The sequence below is a fragment of the Ranitomeya variabilis genome, chromosome 3 (assembly GCF_051348905.1).
Source record: "Ranitomeya variabilis isolate aRanVar5 chromosome 3, aRanVar5.hap1, whole genome shotgun sequence".
Classification (NCBI taxonomy): domain Eukaryota; kingdom Metazoa; phylum Chordata; class Amphibia; order Anura; family Dendrobatidae; genus Ranitomeya; species Ranitomeya variabilis.
The window spans coordinates 24636121-24657023 of NC_135234.1; the positions used below are offsets into that span (position 1 = coordinate 24636121).

The 20903-nt window shown below is 45.4% G+C and overlaps 1 protein-coding gene across 6 annotated transcripts in view; it reads left to right on the plus strand.

Annotated features, from left to right (window-relative positions):
• LOC143815020 (uncharacterized) overlaps window positions 1-19973 on the plus strand; it is an 87245-nt gene extending 67272 nt beyond the window's left edge. For 4 of the 6 annotated variants that reach the window (XM_077293802.1, XM_077293807.1, XM_077293804.1 and 1 more), the window contains 2 exons: window positions 598-690; window positions 19558-19973. In XM_077293802.1, the coding sequence (XP_077149917.1) occupies window positions 598-690; window positions 19558-19653 (189 nt within the window). In that variant the 3' untranslated portion in view covers window positions 19654-19973. The remainder of the gene's footprint in view (window positions 1-597; window positions 691-19557) is intronic. The other 2 variants (XM_077293805.1, XM_077293806.1) reach the window with 1 other exon arrangement.
• The last annotated feature ends 930 nt before the right edge of the window (window positions 19974-20903 follow it).

Below are 20903 nucleotides of genomic sequence, written 5' to 3' on the forward strand. Positions count from 1 at the left end.
TTCAACAAAACCTTTTTTTGAATGCTAATAGTTTTTGCATTTTTGAGGGTTCTAATAGAGGGTGTCCTCTGCCCAGAGCATTCATTTCTTGGTCAGAGTGAAGAACATTTCCAAAGATCATCTCTTTCTGGAGAACCTGTCCTGTTCTGCAGCTGAGTTTAACCAAAGTTTGACCAGACTTCTAAGGAGATGGAGAGAAGAAAAAGGGGGAAAGTTTCTCCACCTTCTCCATTATGTCAGTCCATGATAATCAGACCACACTTGGATGTCATCCGAGTGCAGTGCATTTTTTTCACAGACCCATAAATATGAATAGGTGTGCTCCCTTCGATTCATGGAGGCATGCTGTTTTTGTTTTTTTTTGGACCACTTGATCCAAGGAAAAAATTGGACATGTGCACAGCACAGAATAAAATAGATATGAGTGTTATCCATCAATGTCACTGATAGTACTTATCCAATTAAAATGTTCATTTGCACAAGCCCTTAGCCTGAAAAGTCCAGATTGGCCAAAGTACAAAATTTGTTTGAGGCTTAGAGGTTTTTCTACCTTCAAGACATTTAAGTGATTTGGTTTTCTTTTCAACAATTTCTTAGAATATTATAGGGACACCGGGAACTGAGATAAAGAAAAGAAAAGGTTCAACTGTGAAAAAGGAAAAAGAAAATGCTACTGTTACCAATAATAAGGTATGAGAAATGCCCCTCCGTGTCTATACATGACTATACACCAGAGGTAAATGACCATAGACATCTACTGTAAAGATACAACATGTAAAGAGAACCAGATGACCAATAAAGAACCAGCACCAATATATTCTTCTTTTCAATGCCTCTTTACAGCAAATGTCAAATCACAGTGTACATTTCTTTTCCCAACAAATATTTACTAGAAAGATCCATCACCATTCTTACCGGGGTGTAATAACTCCTTTAAAGAAAGATGTAAACGTCTTCATTCTGGCCAAATCCAGCACAGAACCTGGATAACTGACCAAATGTCTGCACTTGTGATGTTTCAGTGGAGCGCCGCTTTATCAAGCACATGTGTATTTCATTACATGTCTTACCATACAAAGCAGAAAAATCCTAGTCTAACATTCCTCGGGGGCGTGTTCTTTTTTTCCTCTGCATGATGCTGGATCGCCCCCACGTAAGGGCAATGGGGTACTCGGTACCGGGTCTCTCGGTTCGGGGAATGTCACGGTGGCCCGACCCGGTCCGTGGCCCTTTGAGGGACGTCCAATAAAAGGGAAAGTTTGAATAATGTTCGTGACGCCACCTGTGGTATTCGGTCAGGGTGACCGACACTGCTTAGGGGTCCGCTGGGGTGATGTTAATGCAGCTAGATGGTATACCTTCCCACAGGTGAAGTGTATCCCCAGGGCTTCCCAGAGTGTAGGTGGTGGTTGATGTGAATAACGAGGACACAAGGTTGCAGTCTCTTTACCTTTACTGAAGGCTTCAGTGTCCACAGTCCAGAGCACCGGATCACAGGGCAGGCAGAGTCCGGCCGGTTTGGAGGCAAATCCAGAGTCCCCTTATCCAGGTGGAAATCAGTAGCCTTCCTCTAGCGCCTGGGTGTTGTAGTACCTCCCTGCTGAGCTTCTCGGTAAGGTCCTCACAACTGATGTTGGTGTTGTAGATGTTATTTCTCTTTCTCTCTGTCCCCCAGATGGTATGGATAGGACAAACCCATATGACTGGTGGCCTGAGGCTTTTTACAGGAACCCTACGACGCCCCAGCCCCCACTAGTTGCCACCGTGCCTCCTGGGTGTATGGTCAGGCAGCCAACATGGAATTAGTGTCCTGCCAGTCTCTGAAGTAAAGCGTAGAGATCCTTACTCCCTCAGTATCCTGGCTACCGGATTACTGCTCCTCAGAGGGAAGCAGCTTGTTCCTGGCTGATCTCCCTCTGATATTCCTCTCCTGTGCTCTGCTTTCCTGCACACTCTCTGCAATATGCTCACTTTAGTGTCTTCTTCCAGGAGTTGCAGCATATCATGCCACTGAGCTCCTCTTCCTCTGTCTTCCTGACAGGAACTGAACTCTGAACCCCATTTCCCTCCAGATCAGGATGTTATATAGGGGAGTTCACCTTAAACAGGCTTAGAGCTCCCCCTTCTGGTCTGGAGTGTGAACATGTTGCATGCATTGTATTTACCTGGTGAAGAGATCTCCTTTATTGCCTTCAGACGTAATATCACTCCCCCTGGTGGAAGAATGACATTACTGCAACGACCAGAACTCTGAAACGCTGCAATGCCTCCAATGTCATACACTGGGAAAATGACACACCTTCACAGAAGAATCCCTTGGTTTAAGAGGAAACTACCATAGCAAATTTACATGCTAATATACATGCTAGGAGAAATTAAAAAAATGAAAAGTTAGTTTTTCTCAGCTCTACAGCCATTATTTCATCTCATCATGTGGCCAGTTATAACATGCTCAGACTAGTGAAATGTTCTCTTTAAGCTCCATCACTATCTTCTGGGATTCTGGCCTACCTGCTTTGCCTATCTTCCACTCCATACCGAACAATTACTCCCCAGTGGACACAATGTTCCAGCTACCTTGCAAATCTTCCTTGTGTTTAGTGCAGCCTCACTCCCAACACCTGCTTCATCTTCCTCATGGGCATGCCCATTGGGTCTCCTCGGCATCCCACACTTCAGGGCAAATAATTCTCCTCCTCCTTAAAGGGTAAACAAGCAATCCTGTAGAACACTTCCTCAGATCTCAGCCATGTCTTCTGCAGTAACCCCCGACTTCTCTACCTGGCAAAATCCACTTTTCTGATCTCCAAACTGTGTCTGGGACTGTATATCGACTTTACTCCTCCCAGCATACTAGATATTTCCACATAAGTAATCGGTGGCATTAATCCTCTACACCCTGGTAGTGTGTGAAGTGATGACATATGCCAGTTCCCTGTCTTTGAGGCGGGCTTAGAAATGTAGCTTATATTTTTACTAGGATCTCCTCTAACAGCAACAGAAAAAGTAAAAACATAATATTTCACAAAATTATAATAACAATAATATAACTATTCAAACCAACGTTCTTTTACCCAATTTAAAATAAGGAACTAAAAATATAAAAATCCAAACTGATTTGGTATCTCTACATCAGTAAAAGCCCGATCTATCAAAGTATAACATGAATTACCCAATTGGTAAAAGGCATAACGAGAAAAAAAAAATTGAAATGACACAACGCTACAAAAAATGCAATAAGAGATGATCAAAACATCATGTCTACCCCAAAATGGTATCAATAGAACCGTCAGCTCAGTGCACAAAAAAATAAGTCCTTGCACAACCCCATTGACTGTAAAATTTAATTATTACTTGTCTCGGAACATGACGACACAAGCAAATTTTTTTATACAAATTAACAAAAAAAATTCACTGCTTAACCCCTTAGTGACAGAGCCAATTTGGTACTTAATGACCGAGCCAATTTTTACAATTCTGACCAGTGTCACTTTATGAGGTTATAACTCTGGAACGCTTTATCGGATCCCGCTGATTCTGAGATTGTTTTTTCGTGACATGTTGTACTTCAAGTTAGTGGTAACATTTCTTCGATATTACTTGCGATTATTTATGAAAAAAATGGAAATATGGCGAAAATTTTTAAAATTTTGCAATTTTCAAACTTTGTATTTTTATGCCCTTAAATCAGAGAGATATGTCACAAAAAATAGTTAATAAATAACATTTCTCACATGTCTACTTTACATCAGCACAATTTTGGAAACAATTTTTTTTTTTGTTAGGGAGTTATAAGGGTTAAAAGTTGACCAGCAATTTCTCATTTTTACAACACCATGTTTTTTTTAGGGACCACATCACCTTTGAAGTGATTTTGAGGGGTCTATATGATAGAAAATAACCAAGTGTGACACCATTCTAAAAACTGCACCCCTCAAGCTGCTCAAAACCACATTCAAGAAGTTTATTAACCCTTTACGTACTTCACAGGAACTAAAACAATGTGGAAGAAAAAAATTAACATTTTACTTTTTTTTGCAAACATTTTACTTCAGAACCATTTTTTTTAATTTTCACAAGTGTAAAAACAGAAATTTAACCACAAATTTTGTTGTGCAATTTTTCCTGAGTACGCCGATACCCCATATGTGGAGGTAAACCACTGTTTGGGCGCACCGCAGAGCTTGGAAGTGAAGGAGCACCGTTTGACTGTTTCAATGCAGAATTGGCTGGAATTGAGATCGGACGCCATGTCGCGTTTGGAGAGCCCCTAATGTGCCTAAACAGTGGAAACCCCCCACAAGTGACACCATTTTGGAAACTAGACCCCCCAAGGAACTTATCTAGATGTGTGGTGAGCACTTTGAACCCCCAAGTGCTTCACAGAAGTTTATAACGTAGAGCCGTGAAAATAAAAAATCGCATTTGTTTTCACAAAAATGATTTTTTCGCCCACAAATTCTTATTTTCACAAGGGTAACAGGAGAAATTAGACCACAAAAGTTGTTGTGCAATTTCTCCTGAGTACGTCGATACCCCATATGTGGAGGTAAACCACTGTTTGGGCGCACCGCAGAGCTTGGAAGTGAAGGAGCACCGTTTGACTTTTTCAATGCAGAATTGGCTGGAATTGAGATCGGATGCCATGTCGCGTTTGGAGAGTCCCTGATGTGCCTAAACAGTGGAAACCCCCCACAAGTGACACCATTTTGGAAACTAGACCCCCCAAGGAACTTATCTAGATGTGTGGTGAGCACTTTGAACCCCCAAGTGCTTCACAGAAGTTTATAACGTAGAGCCGTGAAAATAAAAAATCTCATTTTTTCTACAAAAATGATCTTTTTGCCCCAAAATTTTTATTTTCACAAGGGTAACAGGAGAAATTAGACCACAAAAGTTGTTGTGCAATTTCTCCTGAGTACGTCGATACCCCATATGTGGAGGTAAACCACTGTTTGGGCGCACCGCAGAGCTTGGAAGTGAAGGAGCACCGTTTGACTTTTTCAATGCAGAATTGGCTGGAATTGAGATCGGATGCCATGTCGCGTTTGGAGAGTCGCTGATGTGCCTAAACAGTGGAAACCCCCCACAAGTGATACCATTTTGGAAACTAGACCCCCCAAGGAACTTATCTAGATGTGTGGTGAGCACTTTGAACCCCCAAGTGCTTCACAGAAGTTTATAACGTAGAGCCGTGAAAATAAAAAATCTCATTTTTTCTACAAAAATGATCTTTTTGCCCCCAAATTTTTATTTTCACAAGGGTAACAGGAGAAATTAGACCACAAAAGTTGTTGTGCAATTTCTCCTGAGTACGTCGATACCCCATATATGGGGGTAAACCACTGTTTGGGCGCACCACAGAGCTTGGAAGAGAAGGAGTGTCGTTTTACTTTTTCAATGTAGAATTGGCTGGAATTGAGATCGGACGCCATGTCACGTTTGGAGAGCCGCTGATGTGCCTAAACAGTAGAGACCCCCCACATATGACACCATTTTGGAAACTAGACCCCTTAAGGAACTTATCTAGATGTGTGGTGAGCACTTTAAACCCCCAGGTGCTTCACAGAAGTTTATAACGTAGAGCCGTGAAAATAAAAAAATCGCATTTTTTCTACAAAAATGATCTTTTTGCCTCCAAATTTTTATTTTACCAAGGGTAACAGGAGAAAATGGACCCCAGAAGCTGTTGTACAATTTGTCTTGAGTACGCCGACACCCCATATGTGGGGGTAAACCACTGTTTGGGCGCATGGCTGAGCTCGGAAGCAAAGGAGCGCCATTTGACTTTTCAATGCAAAATTGACTGGAATTGAGATCGGACGCCATGTCGCGTTTGGAGAGCCCCTGATGTGCCTAAACAGCAGAAACCCCCCAAAAGTGACCCCATTTTGGAAACTAGACCCCCCATGGAACTTATCTAGATGTGTAGTGAGAACTTTGAATGCCCAAGTGCATCACAGAAGTTTATAATGCAGAGTCGTGAAAATAAAAAATATATATTTTTTAACAATAAAGATTTTTTAGCCCCCAAGTTTTTATTTTCACAAGGGTAACAAGAGAAATTGGACCCCAAAAGTTGTTGTCCAATTTGTCCTGAGTATGCTGGTACCCCATATGTGGGGGTAAACCACTGTTTGGGCGCATGGCAGAGCTCGGAAGGGAAGGAGTGCCATTTTGGAATGCAGACTTTGATAGAATTGTCTGCGGGCGTTATGTTGCCTTTGCAGACCCCTAATGTACCTAAACAGTAGAAACCCCCAACAAGTGACCCCATTTTGGAAAATAGACCCCCCCAAGGAACTTATCTAGATATGTGGTGAGAACTTTGAATGCCCAAGTGCTTCACAGAAGTTTATAATGCAGAGTAGTGAAAATAAAAAATATTTTTTTTCCCACAAAAAAGATTTTTTTAGCCCCCAAATTTTTATTTTCACAAGGGTAACAAGAGAAATTGGACCCCAAAAGTTGTTGTCCAATTTGTCCTGAGTATGCTGGTACCCCATATGTGGGGGTAAACCACTGTTTGGGCGCACGGCAGAGCTCGGAAGGGAAGGAGCGCCATTTTGCAATGCAGACTTTGATAGAATTGTCTGCGGGCGTTATGTTGCGTTTGCAGACCCCTAATGTACCTAAACAGTAGAAACCCCCACAAGTGACCAAATTTTGGAAACTAGACCCCCTAAGGAACTTATCTAGATATGTGGTGAGAACTTTGAAAGCTCAAGTGCTTCACAGAAATTTATAATGCAGAGTAGTGAAAATAAAAAAATATATTTTTTTCCAACAAAAAAGATTTTTAGCCCCCAAGTTTTTATTTTCACAAGGGTAACAGGAGAAATTGGACCCCAAAAGTTGTTGTCCAATTTATCCCGAGTACGCTGATGCCCCATATGTGGGGGTAAACCACTGTTTGGGCGCACGGCAGAGCTCAGAAGGGAGGGAGTACCATTTGACTTTTTTAGCGCAAAATTGGCTGTCGTGTTTGGAGACCCCCTGATGTACCTAAACAGTGGAAACCCCCCAATTCTAACTCCAACCCTAACCCCAACACAGCCCTAACCCTAATCTCAACCCGATCCATAATCCTAATCACAACCCTAACGATAATCACAACCCTAACCCCAAAACAGCCCTAATCTCAACCCTAACCATAACCCTAATCAAAACCCTAAATCCAACACACCCCTAACCCTAATCCTAACCCTAATCCCAACCCTAATCCCAAACGTAACACTAATCCCAACCCTAATCCAAACCCTAACCCTAATCCCAACTCTAACCCTAACTTTAGCCCCAACCCTAACTTTAGCCCCAACCCTAACCATAACTTTAGCCCCCGTCGTCACAAAAAAAGTTCAATGTAACCTTTTTTTTGTACGTCGCGTCCGCCATTTCCGCGGATGCGTAGCCGTAACTCTGCCCCCTCCTCCCCAGGACATAGACTGGGCAGCGGATGCGTTGAAAAACTGCATCCGCTGCCCACGTTGTGCACAATTTTCACAACGTGCGTCGGTACATCGGGCCGACGCATTGCGACCGCCCCGTACCGACGCAAGTGTGAAAGAAGCCTTAGGCTACTTTCAGACATAGCGCATTTTTGAGCGCTATTTTGCGGGCGCTTTTCAAAAATGCGCAATGTCATTTTCGTCTGCCGGCAAAGTGAATGAGAAATTCACTTTGCCGTTCAGACACACCGCAAAAAAACGCGGCGCTTTTGTCTGCAAACACGCCGGCGTAAAAAGAATTGACATGTCAATTCTTTACGCAGCGGCGTGTCTGCGTATCCCCCTAGGGCCCCATATTACCTTCCACACACAGCGCCTTTGTCCTGGGTGTCGGCGTCTTTGTACGGAGGGGTTGACACCCAGGACCGGACGTGACGTCGGACAGGAAGAGGGAAGCCCCCGCCCCCCAGTGAAGCAGCATGGAGTCCTTCTGTGTGTGTGTGTGTGCGTGTGTGTGCGTGTGTGTGTCCCCATGCGACGCTAGTGCCACCATTGTGCTAAGTCGCCGTATGGGACTACTACTCCCATCCGGTATTAGGATGGGAGAGTTGTCCCTGTGTCCGGCGACTTAGCACAATTGTAAAGTTACACAAAACACCTACACACAATACACATACATGACACACAGTACATACAACATATAACACAGAGTATATACTCACCAACAGCACACTTGTAGGCGAAGCCCTCGATCCTCCAGGAAAAAATCCAAAAATAATAAACCAAATTCATACTCCCTGTCCGCAGAATCCATAAAACGAGTGTCCCACGCCGATCGGCTGCTCTCCGGCGATACACTGCCAGGAGCGAAGCTCCTAGCAGTGTATCGCGTACTGTTCCGGAGTTCAATGACTCCGGCGTCTCGGTTAACAGCAGTACAGCTGCGTTGAACTTTCCCACGCAGCACTGCCGTTAAGCGAGAGTGCCGGGGTCAATGACCGCCGGTAAACTCGCTCGCGCATGCGCAGTGACACACCGACAGGAACTATGGCTCCTGTCAGTGTGTTGCTGCAGCCGTGGAGAGCAGACATATCTCTGGATGTGTCTGTTCTCCATGGAAAATCTTGATACGTGGCACTTAAATATGTGGCAATTAAATACGTGACACGTGGCACTTATACGTGATACGTGTCACTTAAATACGTGACACTGAAATACGTGGCACGTGGCACTTTGATACGTGGCACGTGGCACTTTGATACGTGGCACGTGGCACTTTGATACGTGGCACTGAAATATGTGGCACGTGGCACTTTGATACGTGGCACGTGTCACTTAAATACGTGGCACGTGGCACTGAAAGATGTGGCACGTGGCACTTTGATACGTGGCACGTGGCACTGAAATATGTGGCACGTGGCACTTTGATACGTGGCACGTGGCACTTTGATACGTGGCACGTGTCACTTAAATACGTGGCACGTGGCACTGAAAGATGTGGCACGTGGCACTTTGATACGTGGCACGTGGCACGTGGCACTGAAATATGTGGCACGTGGCACTTTGATACGTGGCACGTGGCACTTTGATACGTGGCACGTGGCACTTTGATACGTGGCACGTGGCACTTTGATACGTGGCACTGAAATATGTGGCACGTGGCACTTTGATACGTGGCACGTGTCACTTAAATACGTGGCACGTGGCACTGAAATATGTGGGACACGTCGCACAAAAAAGTTACATGTAGTTTTTTTTGTGTCGACGGTCCGCCGAAGCACGACGCATCCGTCGCACGACGGATGCGACATGTGGCAATCCGTCGCAATGCGTCGCTAATGCAAGCCAATGGAGGAAAAACGCATCCTGCAAGCACTTTTGCAGGATGCGTTTTTTCTCCAACGACGCATTGCGACGGAAGCCAAAAAACGCTAGTGTGAAAGTAGCCTAACCCTAGCCCTAACCCTAAATTTAGCCCCAACCCTAACCCTAACCCTAACTCTAACCCTAACCCTAACCCTAATTTTAGCCCCAACTTGTCTTCTCCTGCCGGCCGGCAGATGGCAGCAGATGGCGGGCGCACTGCGCATGCGCCCGCCATGATGAAAAAGCCGGCTGGCAGGAGAAGACAGAAGAGGACCCAGGGACCCCGGGTGAGTATGTTAGGGTCCCCGAATCCCCCTATTTCTCTGTCCTCTGATGTGCGATCACATCAGAGGACAGAGAAATAACTGATCGCTTTTTTTTTTTTTTTTTTTTTTGCGGTCGCCGGTAAACTGTTAATTACCGGCGATCGCAAAGCAGGGGTCGGTGCAAATCGACCCCGATCATGTTCTTTGGGGTCTCGGCTACCCCCGGCAGCCAAGACCCCAAAGAACATCCGGGTGCCGGGCGGCGGGCGCACTGCGCGTGCGCCCGCCATTTTTTCCCGGAAAAAAGATGGCGGCGCCCATGGGGAGACACGAGGAGCACCGGGGGAGGTAGGTGAGTATTGGGGGGCTATTGGGGGCCATCGGGGACCACATTTCTCTGTCCTCCGATGTGCGATCACATCGGAGGACAGAGAAATTAAACGGCAAATCGCGTTTTTTTTTTTTTTGTTGCGACCGCCGGTAAACGGTTAATTACCGGCGATCGCAACTCGGGGGTCGGTAAAAACCCCCCGAATCATGTTCTCTGGGGTCTCGGCTACCCTCGGCAACCGAGACCCCAGAGAAAATCCGACTCTGGGGGGCGCTATTCACTTTTTCCACAGCGCCGTTAATTAACGGCGCTGTGGTTTAAGTACCCTTAGCGGCCGCCGTTAAAAGGCGTATCGGCGGTCGTTAAGGGGTTAAGTAAAAAACATTTTTTCAAGTTTAGTATTGCTGTTAAGTACACTGACCTGGTGTTAGGCGCCAGGATTCTCCCACTGCATGGGGCAGATTCTAAGCCATGTCTGCCTCCCATTCTGCCTCAGCCACAGTGGGAGCTGCTCAGTAAAGACGTCGGTCTCAGCATCTTGCCCAGACTTGTGCTGTTCGCTTGGTTATTGCTGGCTCTCCAGCAAAAGCTATAGTAACTAGCAATAGGCGTTCCAGAGGCTAAGTCCAGAAATCACCCTACTGAGCATGCTCGTGATGCTCGTGAGGTGGTGAGCTCCCATTGGTGGTCGGTCGTCAGCTGCCCAGGTGACGTGGCAGCTCCGGATTGGACCACGAGCAAGGTCCTGTCTGACTGGACTTGAACAGGAACTTATAAAAGGTTTCCTGGAGCGCGCGTCGGGGCGCTAAGATCATTTATGTTTTGTGAGTGTGTGGGACTTAACGTTAGTGTGGACTTGTCTGCGTGTGCTCAGGGCAGGTGTGACATTTAATTCAGTGCGAGCTAACTAGCGCTCGCTGTGTTGTTCCGCCATTGCTCATTCTAGCGGTAGTTTTCCATCACTTCACGATGGACCCCGGGTTGCGATCGCACTTCATCTTAATTTATATTTAGTGCAATCCGCCCACCCTAACACCTGGGCAATTATTTTGGCAGGTCATTAACAGCACAAACAATTCCAGAAATTCTATATTTACACAGTTTTATAGCAGTTGGATTTTCTTCCCGTTTTCCAGGATGTTGAATGATAAAATGAACTTTTCTACTCAAACCTCCTTCTCATCCTGCCAAAAACAAACCCTCATATGGCTATGTCGTTGAGAAAAATAAAAGTTATGGCTCTCAGAAAGGGAGAAAAAAAAATGCAAATAACAGAAAAATAGTTTGGAAAGAGGATAATAATGCTGGAGAAACATAAGAAAATAACTGGGGGCAATCATGCAACCAGGCGCTGATTCCTGCTGCCACCGTCTTGAGCGGCATGAATCGTGTGACCGATTCCATAGGCCGGATCTAATAGGCAGCCTGTCAATGTGACATCAACAGGCGGGATAATGCCCTGCACTACATCAGTAGTGAATTGTACTATTTATACCATCAAATGATACATGTTCTAGTCCTCTTGTGAAACTAATGACTATTGTAATGGAAAAAAAATGTTTATAAAGTTTAAAAAATTAATAAAAACCTATTAAAAAAGAGACTCATAATAATAATAATATTAATAAACCCCAAGAAAAGACACACATCTGACATCACCAAGTCCATTACAACCCATATTTATCCCATACAGAGAATGCCAAAAAAAAACATAAATAAGAAATGTTATTTTAGTTCATCCTGTCTCAAATAGAGTGATCAAAAATGGCAAAACTGAAGACTACAACTTGTTACACAAAAAATTGAGCCCTGAATAGACTCTGGTAGAAAAATGTAAAACTTACTGCTTTCAAAGTATGGCATAAAAAAGTGTTTTTTGTGTTTGCTTGCTTTTCTAGCAGCGTAATTATTATACCCAAGTGATAACATCTGTATAAAACTATGTAAGGCTACGTTCACATGTATGCGTTTTTGCTGCACTTTTTTCAGCATTTTTTAATGAAACTTTTAACTGCATTTTGCAGTACCAGTTATGTCTGTGAGATTTCAGAAACCTCATGCACACAGCTTGTTCTTTTGTCCTCAATATTTTGTGTAAAACCTGAGGTTTTGCAGAATAGAGCAGGTCACTTTTCTCAGCGTTTTTCACCATTTGAAACTTATGGGTGGTGGAAAAAATGCTGAAAATACACTGAAAAAACGCAGGTATAAGGTTTTGCTGCTTTTTTTTTTGTACCAAAACCTGATGAAGTAGAATTAGATTTTTGGAGGGGGCACTAAACTTTATCAGCATACACAAGAGACAAATGTAGCATCACAAAAACTCAGCAAAAAACACAATAAAAAACAAGCAAAACCTACTTTTTTGAAGCAAGTTTCTTAATGCCAAGAAAGTTAACCTCCCTTCTTTTGAGGTGCACTGTGTGCACATCTACTCCCCCTCCAACCCCCAACTAGCTGTCATTTACCGCCCCCCAGGGCCAGCCACCACCTTCTTCGACCACTTCACAACCTGACTACTTCATTTCATTTCCGCTGACATCCCCACTATCGTCATGGGTGACCTCAACATCCCCATTGACACTTCCATCTCAGCTGTCTCTAAGCTTCTATCTCTCACTTCCTTGTTCCGCCTTGCTTAATGGTCTTCTGCAGCCACTCACAAAGATGGCCACACACTAGACCTCATCTTCCCCCACCTCTGTTCCCTATCCAACCTCTCCAACTCACCTCTCCCTTTGTCTGACCAAAACTTACTCACATTCTCATCCCTCTCCTCTCCATGCGCACAATCTCTGAATCCCTTCGCCTTCTTACACACATAAGTTCCTTACACAATGCAGATGCTTCTGCTGCTTTATATACCACCACTACAGCTGCAGCTCTAAAGTCCCCACATCCCCCTCATAACTACTCAGTGCTCCTCCTCCAAAACCAGCTCCCTCACCATTATGGAAGATCAACATTCCTTTCTGCTCTCCAGATCACATCTCACCATCTGTGCACTTGACCCGATCCCGTCCCGCCTCATCTCAAACCTGAGCACAGTCTTCATCTCACCCATCCTCATAAAGCTCTCCCTTGAACCATCCTCTGTGTCCTCTGTGTCTACCTATCAGCCCATATCACTTCTCCCCTATGTCTCAAATCTGCTGAAACAACACCATGACCATTTTGAACTGTCCTCCCACCTCTCCTCTCACTCCCTGTTCAACTGCTTACAATCTGGATTCCATCTGCATCATTCATCTGAAACTGCACTCACTAAAGTCAGCAGTGACCTACTAACTGCCAAACCCAAGCAACAGTACTCTGTCTTCGACACAGTGGACCATTCTCTCTTACTACAGATTATCTCATCTCGTGGCATCGCAAACTTGGCCATATCTTGGATCTCCTCATACCTAACAGACTGGACATTCAGTGTCTCCTGTTGTGATTTTGCTTTTTGCTCCCTCTAGTGGTCATTAGTGATTTGACTCTGGAGCGTCTGTCTTTTCCTATATCCTCACCTGGGCCGTTAGTTCAGGGGCGTTGCTATATAAGCTCCCTGGACCTTCAGTTCAATGCCTGGCATCGTTGAAATCAGAGCTAATCTGTTGTGCTCTTGTCCTCTGATCCTGGTTCCTGTTTTTCAAGCTAAGTCTGCTTCTTTGCTTTTTGCTTTTGTTTTGTTTGGTATTTTGTCCAGCTTGTTCCTATCTGTATCCTGACCTTTGCTGGAAGCTCTAGGGGGCTGGTGTTCTCCCCCCGGACCGTTAGACGGTTCGGGGGTTCTTGAATCTCCAGCGTGGATTTTTATAGGGTTTTTGTTGACCAGATAAGTTATCTTGCTATATTCTGCTATTAGTAAGCTGGCCTCTCTTTGCTGAACCTGGTTCATTTCTGTGTTTGTCATTTCCTCTTACCTCACCGTTATTATTTGTGGGGGGCTTGTTTCTTGCTTTGGGGTCCCTTTCTCTGGAGGCAAGAGAGGTCTTTGTTTTCTTCTCCTAGGGGTAGTTAGATTCTCCGGCTGGCGCGAGTCATATAGCGATCACCGTAGGCATGATCCCCGGCTACTTCTAGTGTTGGCGTTAGGAGTAGCTATTTGGTCAACCCAGTTACCACAGCCCTATGAGCTGGATTTTTGTATCTTGCAGACTTACACGTTCCTCTGAGACCCTGTCCACTGGGGTCATAACAGTATGCCAGGCCAGTATTAAATGTTTAATGCATTGCAGAAGTGGGATTATAAGAAAGAAAATTTTGAGGTTTTTTTTTCCCTCTCTCATTTTTTTTTTCTTTTCCCCTTTACCTCAGAGTGGCTTAAGCTTGCTGCAGACATGAATGTCCAGACCTTGATTACAAGTGTGGACCAGCTTGCCGCTCGTGTGCAGGGTATACAAGATTATGTTACCAGAAATCCTAGGTCTGAACCCAAGATTCCGATTCCTGAACTGTTTTCAGGAGACCGATTTAAGTTTAGGAATTTCAGGAATAATTGTAAATTATTTTTGTCCCTGAAACCTTGTTCGTCTGGAGACTCTGCTCAACAAGTAAAAATTGTTATTTCATTCTTACGGGGTGACCCTCAGTATTGGGCTTTTTCGTTGGCGCCAGGAGATCCGGCATTGGCTGATATTGATGCGTTTTTTCTGGCGCTCGGTTTACTTTATGAGGAACCCAATCTTGAGATTCAGGCAGAGAAAGCCTTGCTGGCTATGTCTCAGGGCCAGGACGAGGCTGAGGTGTATTGCCAAAAATTTCGGAAATGGTCCGTGCTGACACATTGGAACGAGTGTGCACTGGCCGCTAATTTTAGAAATGGCCTTTCTGAGGCCATTAAGAATGTTATGGTGGGTTTTCCCATTCCCACAGGTCTGAATGATACCATGTCCCTGGCTATTCAAATTGACCGGCGGTTGCGGGAGCGCAAAACCGCAAATTCCCTCATGTTGTTGTCTGAACAGACACCTGATGTGATGCAATGTGATAGAAAAACCGCAAATTCCCTCATGGTGTTGTTTGAACGGACACCTGATTTGATGCAATGTGATAGAATCCTGACTAGAAATGAGAGGAAAATTCATAGACGCCGGAATGGCTTGTGCTACTACTGTGGTGATTCTACACATGTTATCTCAGCATGCTCTAAACGTATATCTAAGGTTGTTAGTCCTGTCACCGTTGGTAATTTGCATCCTAAGTTTATTCTGTCTGTAACTTTGATTTGCTCACTGTCATCTTATCCTGTCATGGCGTTTGTAGATTCAGGTGCTGCCCTGAGTCTTATGGATCTCTCATTTGCTAAGCGCTGTGGTTTTATTCTTGAACCATTAGAAAATCCTATCCCTCTTAGGGGTATTGATGCTACGCCATTGGCAGAAAATAAGCCGCAGTATTGGACACAGGTTACCATGTGCATGACTCCTGAACACCGCGAGGTGATACGTTTTCTCGTTCTACATAAAATGCATGATTTGGTTGTTTTGGGGCTGCCATGGTTACAGACCCATAATCCAGTCCTTGACTGGAAGGCTATGTCAGTGTCTAGTTGGGGCTGTCGTGGTATTCATGAGGATTCCCTGCCTGTGTCTATTGCTTCTTCTACGCCTTCGGAAGTTCCGGAGTACTTGTCTGATTATCAGGATGTCTTTAGCGAATCCAGGTCCAGTGCATTGCCTCCTCATAGGGAATGTGACTGTGCAATAGATTTGATTCCAGGCAGTAAATTTCCTAAGGGAAGACTGTTTAATCTGTCGATACCTGAACATACCGCTATGCGTTCATATATCAAGGAGTCTCTGGAGAAAGGACACATCCGTCCGTCTTCTTCCCCTCTTGGTGCGGGATTCTTTTTTGTGGCTAAAAAGGACGGATCTTTGAGGCCTTGTATTGACTATCGGCTTTTAAATAAGATCACTGTCAAATTTCAGTATCCTTTGCCGCTGTTGTCTGACTTGTTTGCCCGGATTAAAGGTGCCAAGTGGTTTACCAAGATAGACCTTCGTGGTGCGTACAACCTTGTGCGCATTAAGCAAGGGGATGAATGGAAAACCGCATTCAATACGCCCGAAGGTCATTTTGAGTACTTGGTGATGCCTTTTGGGCTCTCTAATGCCCCTTCAGTTTTTCAGTCCTTTATGCATGACATTTTCCGGAACTATCTGGATAAATTTCTGATCGTTTATCTGGATGATATTCTGGTTTTTTCTGATAATTGGGACTCGCATGTGGAGCAGGTCAGGATGGTCTTTAAAATTTTGCGTGAAAATTCTTTGTTTGTCAAGGGCTCAAAGTGTCTTTTTGGTGTACAGAAGGTTCCCTTTTTGGGGTTCATTTTTTCCCCTTCTGCTGTGGAGATGGACCCAGTCAAGGTCCGAGCTATTCTTGATTGGACTCAGCCCTCGTCAGTTAAGAGTCTTCAGAAGTTCTTGGGTTTCGCTAACTTCTACCGTCGTTTTATCGCTAACTTTTCTAGCATTGAGAAACCTTTGACGGATATGACCAAGAAGGGCTCCGATGTGGTTAATTGGGCTCCTGCTGCCGTGGAGGCTTTCCAGGAGTTGAAACGTCGGTTTACTTCGGCGCCTGTTTTGTGCCAGCCTGATGTCTCGCTTCCCTTTCAAGTTGAGGTGGATGCTTCAGAGATTGGAGCAGGGGCCGTTTTGTCGCAGAGAGGCCCTGGTTGCTCTGTTATGAGACCTTGCGCCTTTTTCTCTAGGAAGTTTTCGCCTGCGGAGCGAAATTATGATGTGGGCAATCGGGAGTTGTTGGCCATGAAATGGGCATTTGAGGAGTGGCGTCATTGGCTCGAGGGTGCTAAGCATCGTGTGGTGGTCTTGACTGATCACAAAAATCTGATGTATCTCGAGTCTGCTAAACGCCTGAATCCTTCCTAGACAGGCCCGCTGGTCATTGTTTTTCTCCCGTTTTGACTTTGTTGTCTCGTATTTACCAGGTTCAAAGAATGTGAAGGCCGATGCTCTTTCCAGGAGCTTTGTGCCTGATGCTCCTGGAGTCGCTGAACCTGTTGGTATTCTTAAGGATGGTATTATCTTGTCAGCTATTTCTCCTGATCTGCGACGTGTGTTGCAGAGATTTCAGGCTGATAGGCCTGATTCTTGTCCACCTGACAGACTGTTTGTGCCTGATAAGTGGACCAGCAGAGTCATTTCCGAGGTTCATTCCTCGGTGTTGGCAGGTCACCCAGGAATTTTTGGCACCAGAGATCTGGTGGCCAGATCCTTTTGGTGGCCTTCCTTGTCTAGGGATGTGCGGTCATTTGTACAGTCCTGTGGGACTTGTGCTCGAGCTAAGCCTTGCTGTTCTCGTGCCAGCGGGTTGCTCTTGCCCTTGCCTGTCCCTAAGAGACCTTGGACACATATCTCCATGGATTTCATTTCTGATCTTCCGGTGTCTCAGGGCATGTCTGTTATCTGGGTGATATGTGATCGCTTCTCCAAGATGGTCCATTTGGTTCCTTTGCCTAAACTGCCTTCCTCTTCCGATCTGGTTCCTGTGTTTTTCCAGAACGTGGTTCGTTTGCACGGCATCCCTGAGAATATTGTGTCAGACAGAGGATCCCAGTTCGTTTCCAGATTCTGGCGATCCTTTTGTAGTAGGATGGGCATTGACTTGTCGTTTTCGTCTGCTTTCCATCCTCAGACTAATGGACAGACGGAGCGAACTAATCAGACTTTGGAGGCTTATTTGAGGTGTTTTGTCTCTGCTGATCAGGACGATTGGGTGACCTTCTTGCCGTTAGCTGAGTTTGCCCTTAATAATCGGGCTAGTTCCGCCACCTTGGTTTCGCCGTTTTTCTGCAACTCTGGTTTCCACCCTCGTTTTTCTTCGGGTCATGTGGAACCTTCTGACTGCCCTGGGGTGGATTCTGTGGTGGATAGGTTGCAGCGGATCTGGAATCTTGTGGTGGACAACTTGAAGTTGTTACAGGAGAGGGCTCAGCGCTTTGCCAACCGCCGCCGCGGTGTGGGTCCCCGACTACGTGTTGGGGATTTGGTGTGGCTTTCTTCCCGCTTTGTTCCTATGAAGGTTTCCTCTCCCAAATTTAAACCTCGTTTTATTGGTCCTTACAAGATATTGGAAATTCTTAATCCTGTATCCTTTCGCCTGGATCTACCTGTGTCGTTTGCTATCCACAACGTGTTTCATAGGTCCTTGTTGCGGCGGTACGTTGTGCCTGTGGTTCCTTCTGCTGAGCCTCCTGCTCCGGTGTTGGTTGAGGGCGAGTTGGAGTACGTGGTGGAGAAGATCTTGGATTCTCGTCTCTCCAGGCGGAGGCTTCAGTACCTGGTCAAGTGGAAGGGCTATGGTCAGGAAGATAATTCCTGGGTGGTCGCCTCTGATGTTCATGCGGCCGATTTAGTTCGTGCCTTTCATGCCGCTCATCCTGATCGCCCTGGTGGTCGTGGTGAGGGTTCGGTGACCCCTCACTAAGGGGGGGGTACTGTTGTGATTTTGCTTTTTGCTCCCTCTAGTGGTCATTAGTGATTTGACTCTGGAGCGTCTGTCTTTTCCTATATCCTCACCTGGGCCGTTAGTTCAGGGGCGTTGCTATATAAGCTCCCTGGACCTTCAGTTCAATGCCTGGCATCGTTGAAATCAGAGCTAATCTGTTGTGCTCTTGTCCTCTGATCCTGGTTCCTGTTTTTCAAGCTAAGTCTGCTTCTTTGCGTTTTGCTTTTGTTTTGTTTGGTATTTTGTCCAGCTTGTTCCTATCTGTATCCTGACCTTTGCTGGAAGCTCTAGGGGGCTGGTGTTCTCCCCCCGGACCGTTAGACGGTTCGGGGGTTCTTGAATCTCCAGCGTGGATTTTTATAGGGTTTTTGTTGACCAGATAAGTTATCTTGCTATATTCTGCTATTAGTAAGCTGGCCTCTCTTTGCTGAACCTGGTTCATTTCTGTGTTTGTCATTTCCTCTTACCTCACCGTTATTATTTGTGGGGGGCTTGTTTCTTGCTTTGGGGTCCCTTTCTCTGGAGGCAAGAGAGGTCTTTGTTTTCTTCTCCTAGGGGTAGTTAGATTCTCCGGCTGGCGCGAGTCATATAGCGATCACCGTAGGCATGATCCCCGGCTACTTCTAGTGTTGGCGTTAGGAGTAGCTATTTGGTCAACCCAGTTACCACAGCCCTATGAGCTGGATTTTTGTATCTTGCAGACTTACACGTTCCTCTGAGACCCTGTCCACTGGGGTCATAACAGTCTCCCACTCATACACCATCTCCACATCTTACCCCTTACCTGTCGGTGTCCCCCAAGGTTCAGTTCTAGGACCTCTGCTCTTCTCCATCTACACCTTTGGCCTGGAACATCTCCTCCAACAAGCCTACAACCACCTGCAGTAACCCTTGTTCCACCATACCACTGCACAACCAGCTATATCCTCACCCATCTCTTGTAGACTGTGAGCCCTCATGGGCAGGGTCTTCTTTGATCCTGTACCAGTTGGTGACTCGTTTTGCTCAAGATTATTGTACTTATTTTTTATTATATACACCCCTTTTCACATGTAAAGTGCCATGGAATAAATGTACATTGTTATTCCTATTATAGTGTTTAGTTTTCTATTTTACTGTTTATATGATTTTCAGTTACATTTCAAGTAGAGATTCTCATTGTGTTCTTGTTCTTTATATTAAGGTCACTGGAAAAACTCCCACATCTGAGAAGAAACAAAAAAATAGCTCCCAACCAGAGGCAAAAAAGAAGAGTGTGAAAAAGTTATCTTTTCAATAATTAAGAACTTGGAAGCAGGACAGACTGATGCACTATCTAAAAAATACACTATGCACGCTTACTAAGCAATGATACCAGGAAACATTCACTATGCCACTCTAGGAAACGCCAACTCAAGCTCAGACGTTCCTCTTGCTTGTTAGTGATATTGTTTAGTGTGAACGCGGGGGAGACATCAGCGGGATTATATTTTTGTCATCAATCGTCGCTAGACAGAATGTCAGTCCCCTTGATGAATGGACATTTGTGATTGATGCATACTTTTAGTTATGTGAATTTTATAATTATTTACTGTCATTAAATATATCATTCCTCCACTGCGTCACATATCTCCATAGAATGTATTGTTATGTGCAAATTTTATCCTTCTATTTGTGTCCAATTGTCTGTGTTTTTATATAGGGTCCAAAACGTGTATTGTTTTACTGCCCATGTCTCCTCACCCCAACACCCCCCCAGAAGAAGCTGGAGCGAAACACGCACATCAGTGTGGATGGACGTGGTAATGGTAGTCTCTTTTTGGCTGTTCTAAACTCATGACTTAGAAAGACTGCTTAGTGCAGTCAAAACGCGTCCACTGGGTCATGTCGACCATGTAAATTTTTCTGTTGTATGTGGAGCGCCCCCACTTCCGCAGGGCCGAGGGGTACCCGGTACCGGGCTTCCGGGTCTCTGTTCTGGGATTGTCACGGTGGCTAGACCCGGTCCGTGACCCTGCTGAGGGGCGTCCAGTGAAAGGTGGGGCTAAATGGTGATGATGCTGTGGTGTGGTGCAGGTCGCGGTGAATAATGAGGACACCAGGTTGCAGTCTCTTTACCTCTTTACTGAAGGCTTCTGGGTCCTCAGTCCGGAATACGGTTAACCGGGCTGCGCAAGTCCGGCCGGTCCAATGGCACCTCCAGAGTTCCCTTTGCAGGTGGAAATCTGTGCCTACCTTCTAGCACTTGTGTGTTGTGGTCCTCCCCTGCCGTGCTTACGGGATAGTCCCCACAACTGTTGTGTCTGTTTCTCGTGTTCCCTCACAACTCGATTCTGATGTTCTTCCACGTCCCCGCAGATCTTATGGTAAGGACGCACCCGTATGACGGGGAGGCTCGGAGGTTCTTCCGGGACCCTAGCGACGCCCCACTCCTGTTGTTACCCCCCTGTGTCTTCCTAGGTGATCTTCGTGAGACAGCCCGCCTCTAACTGACTGTCCTGCCGTAGGTTTGAAGTCTGGCTTGGAACCTAGTACTTCCTCGGCGTTCCG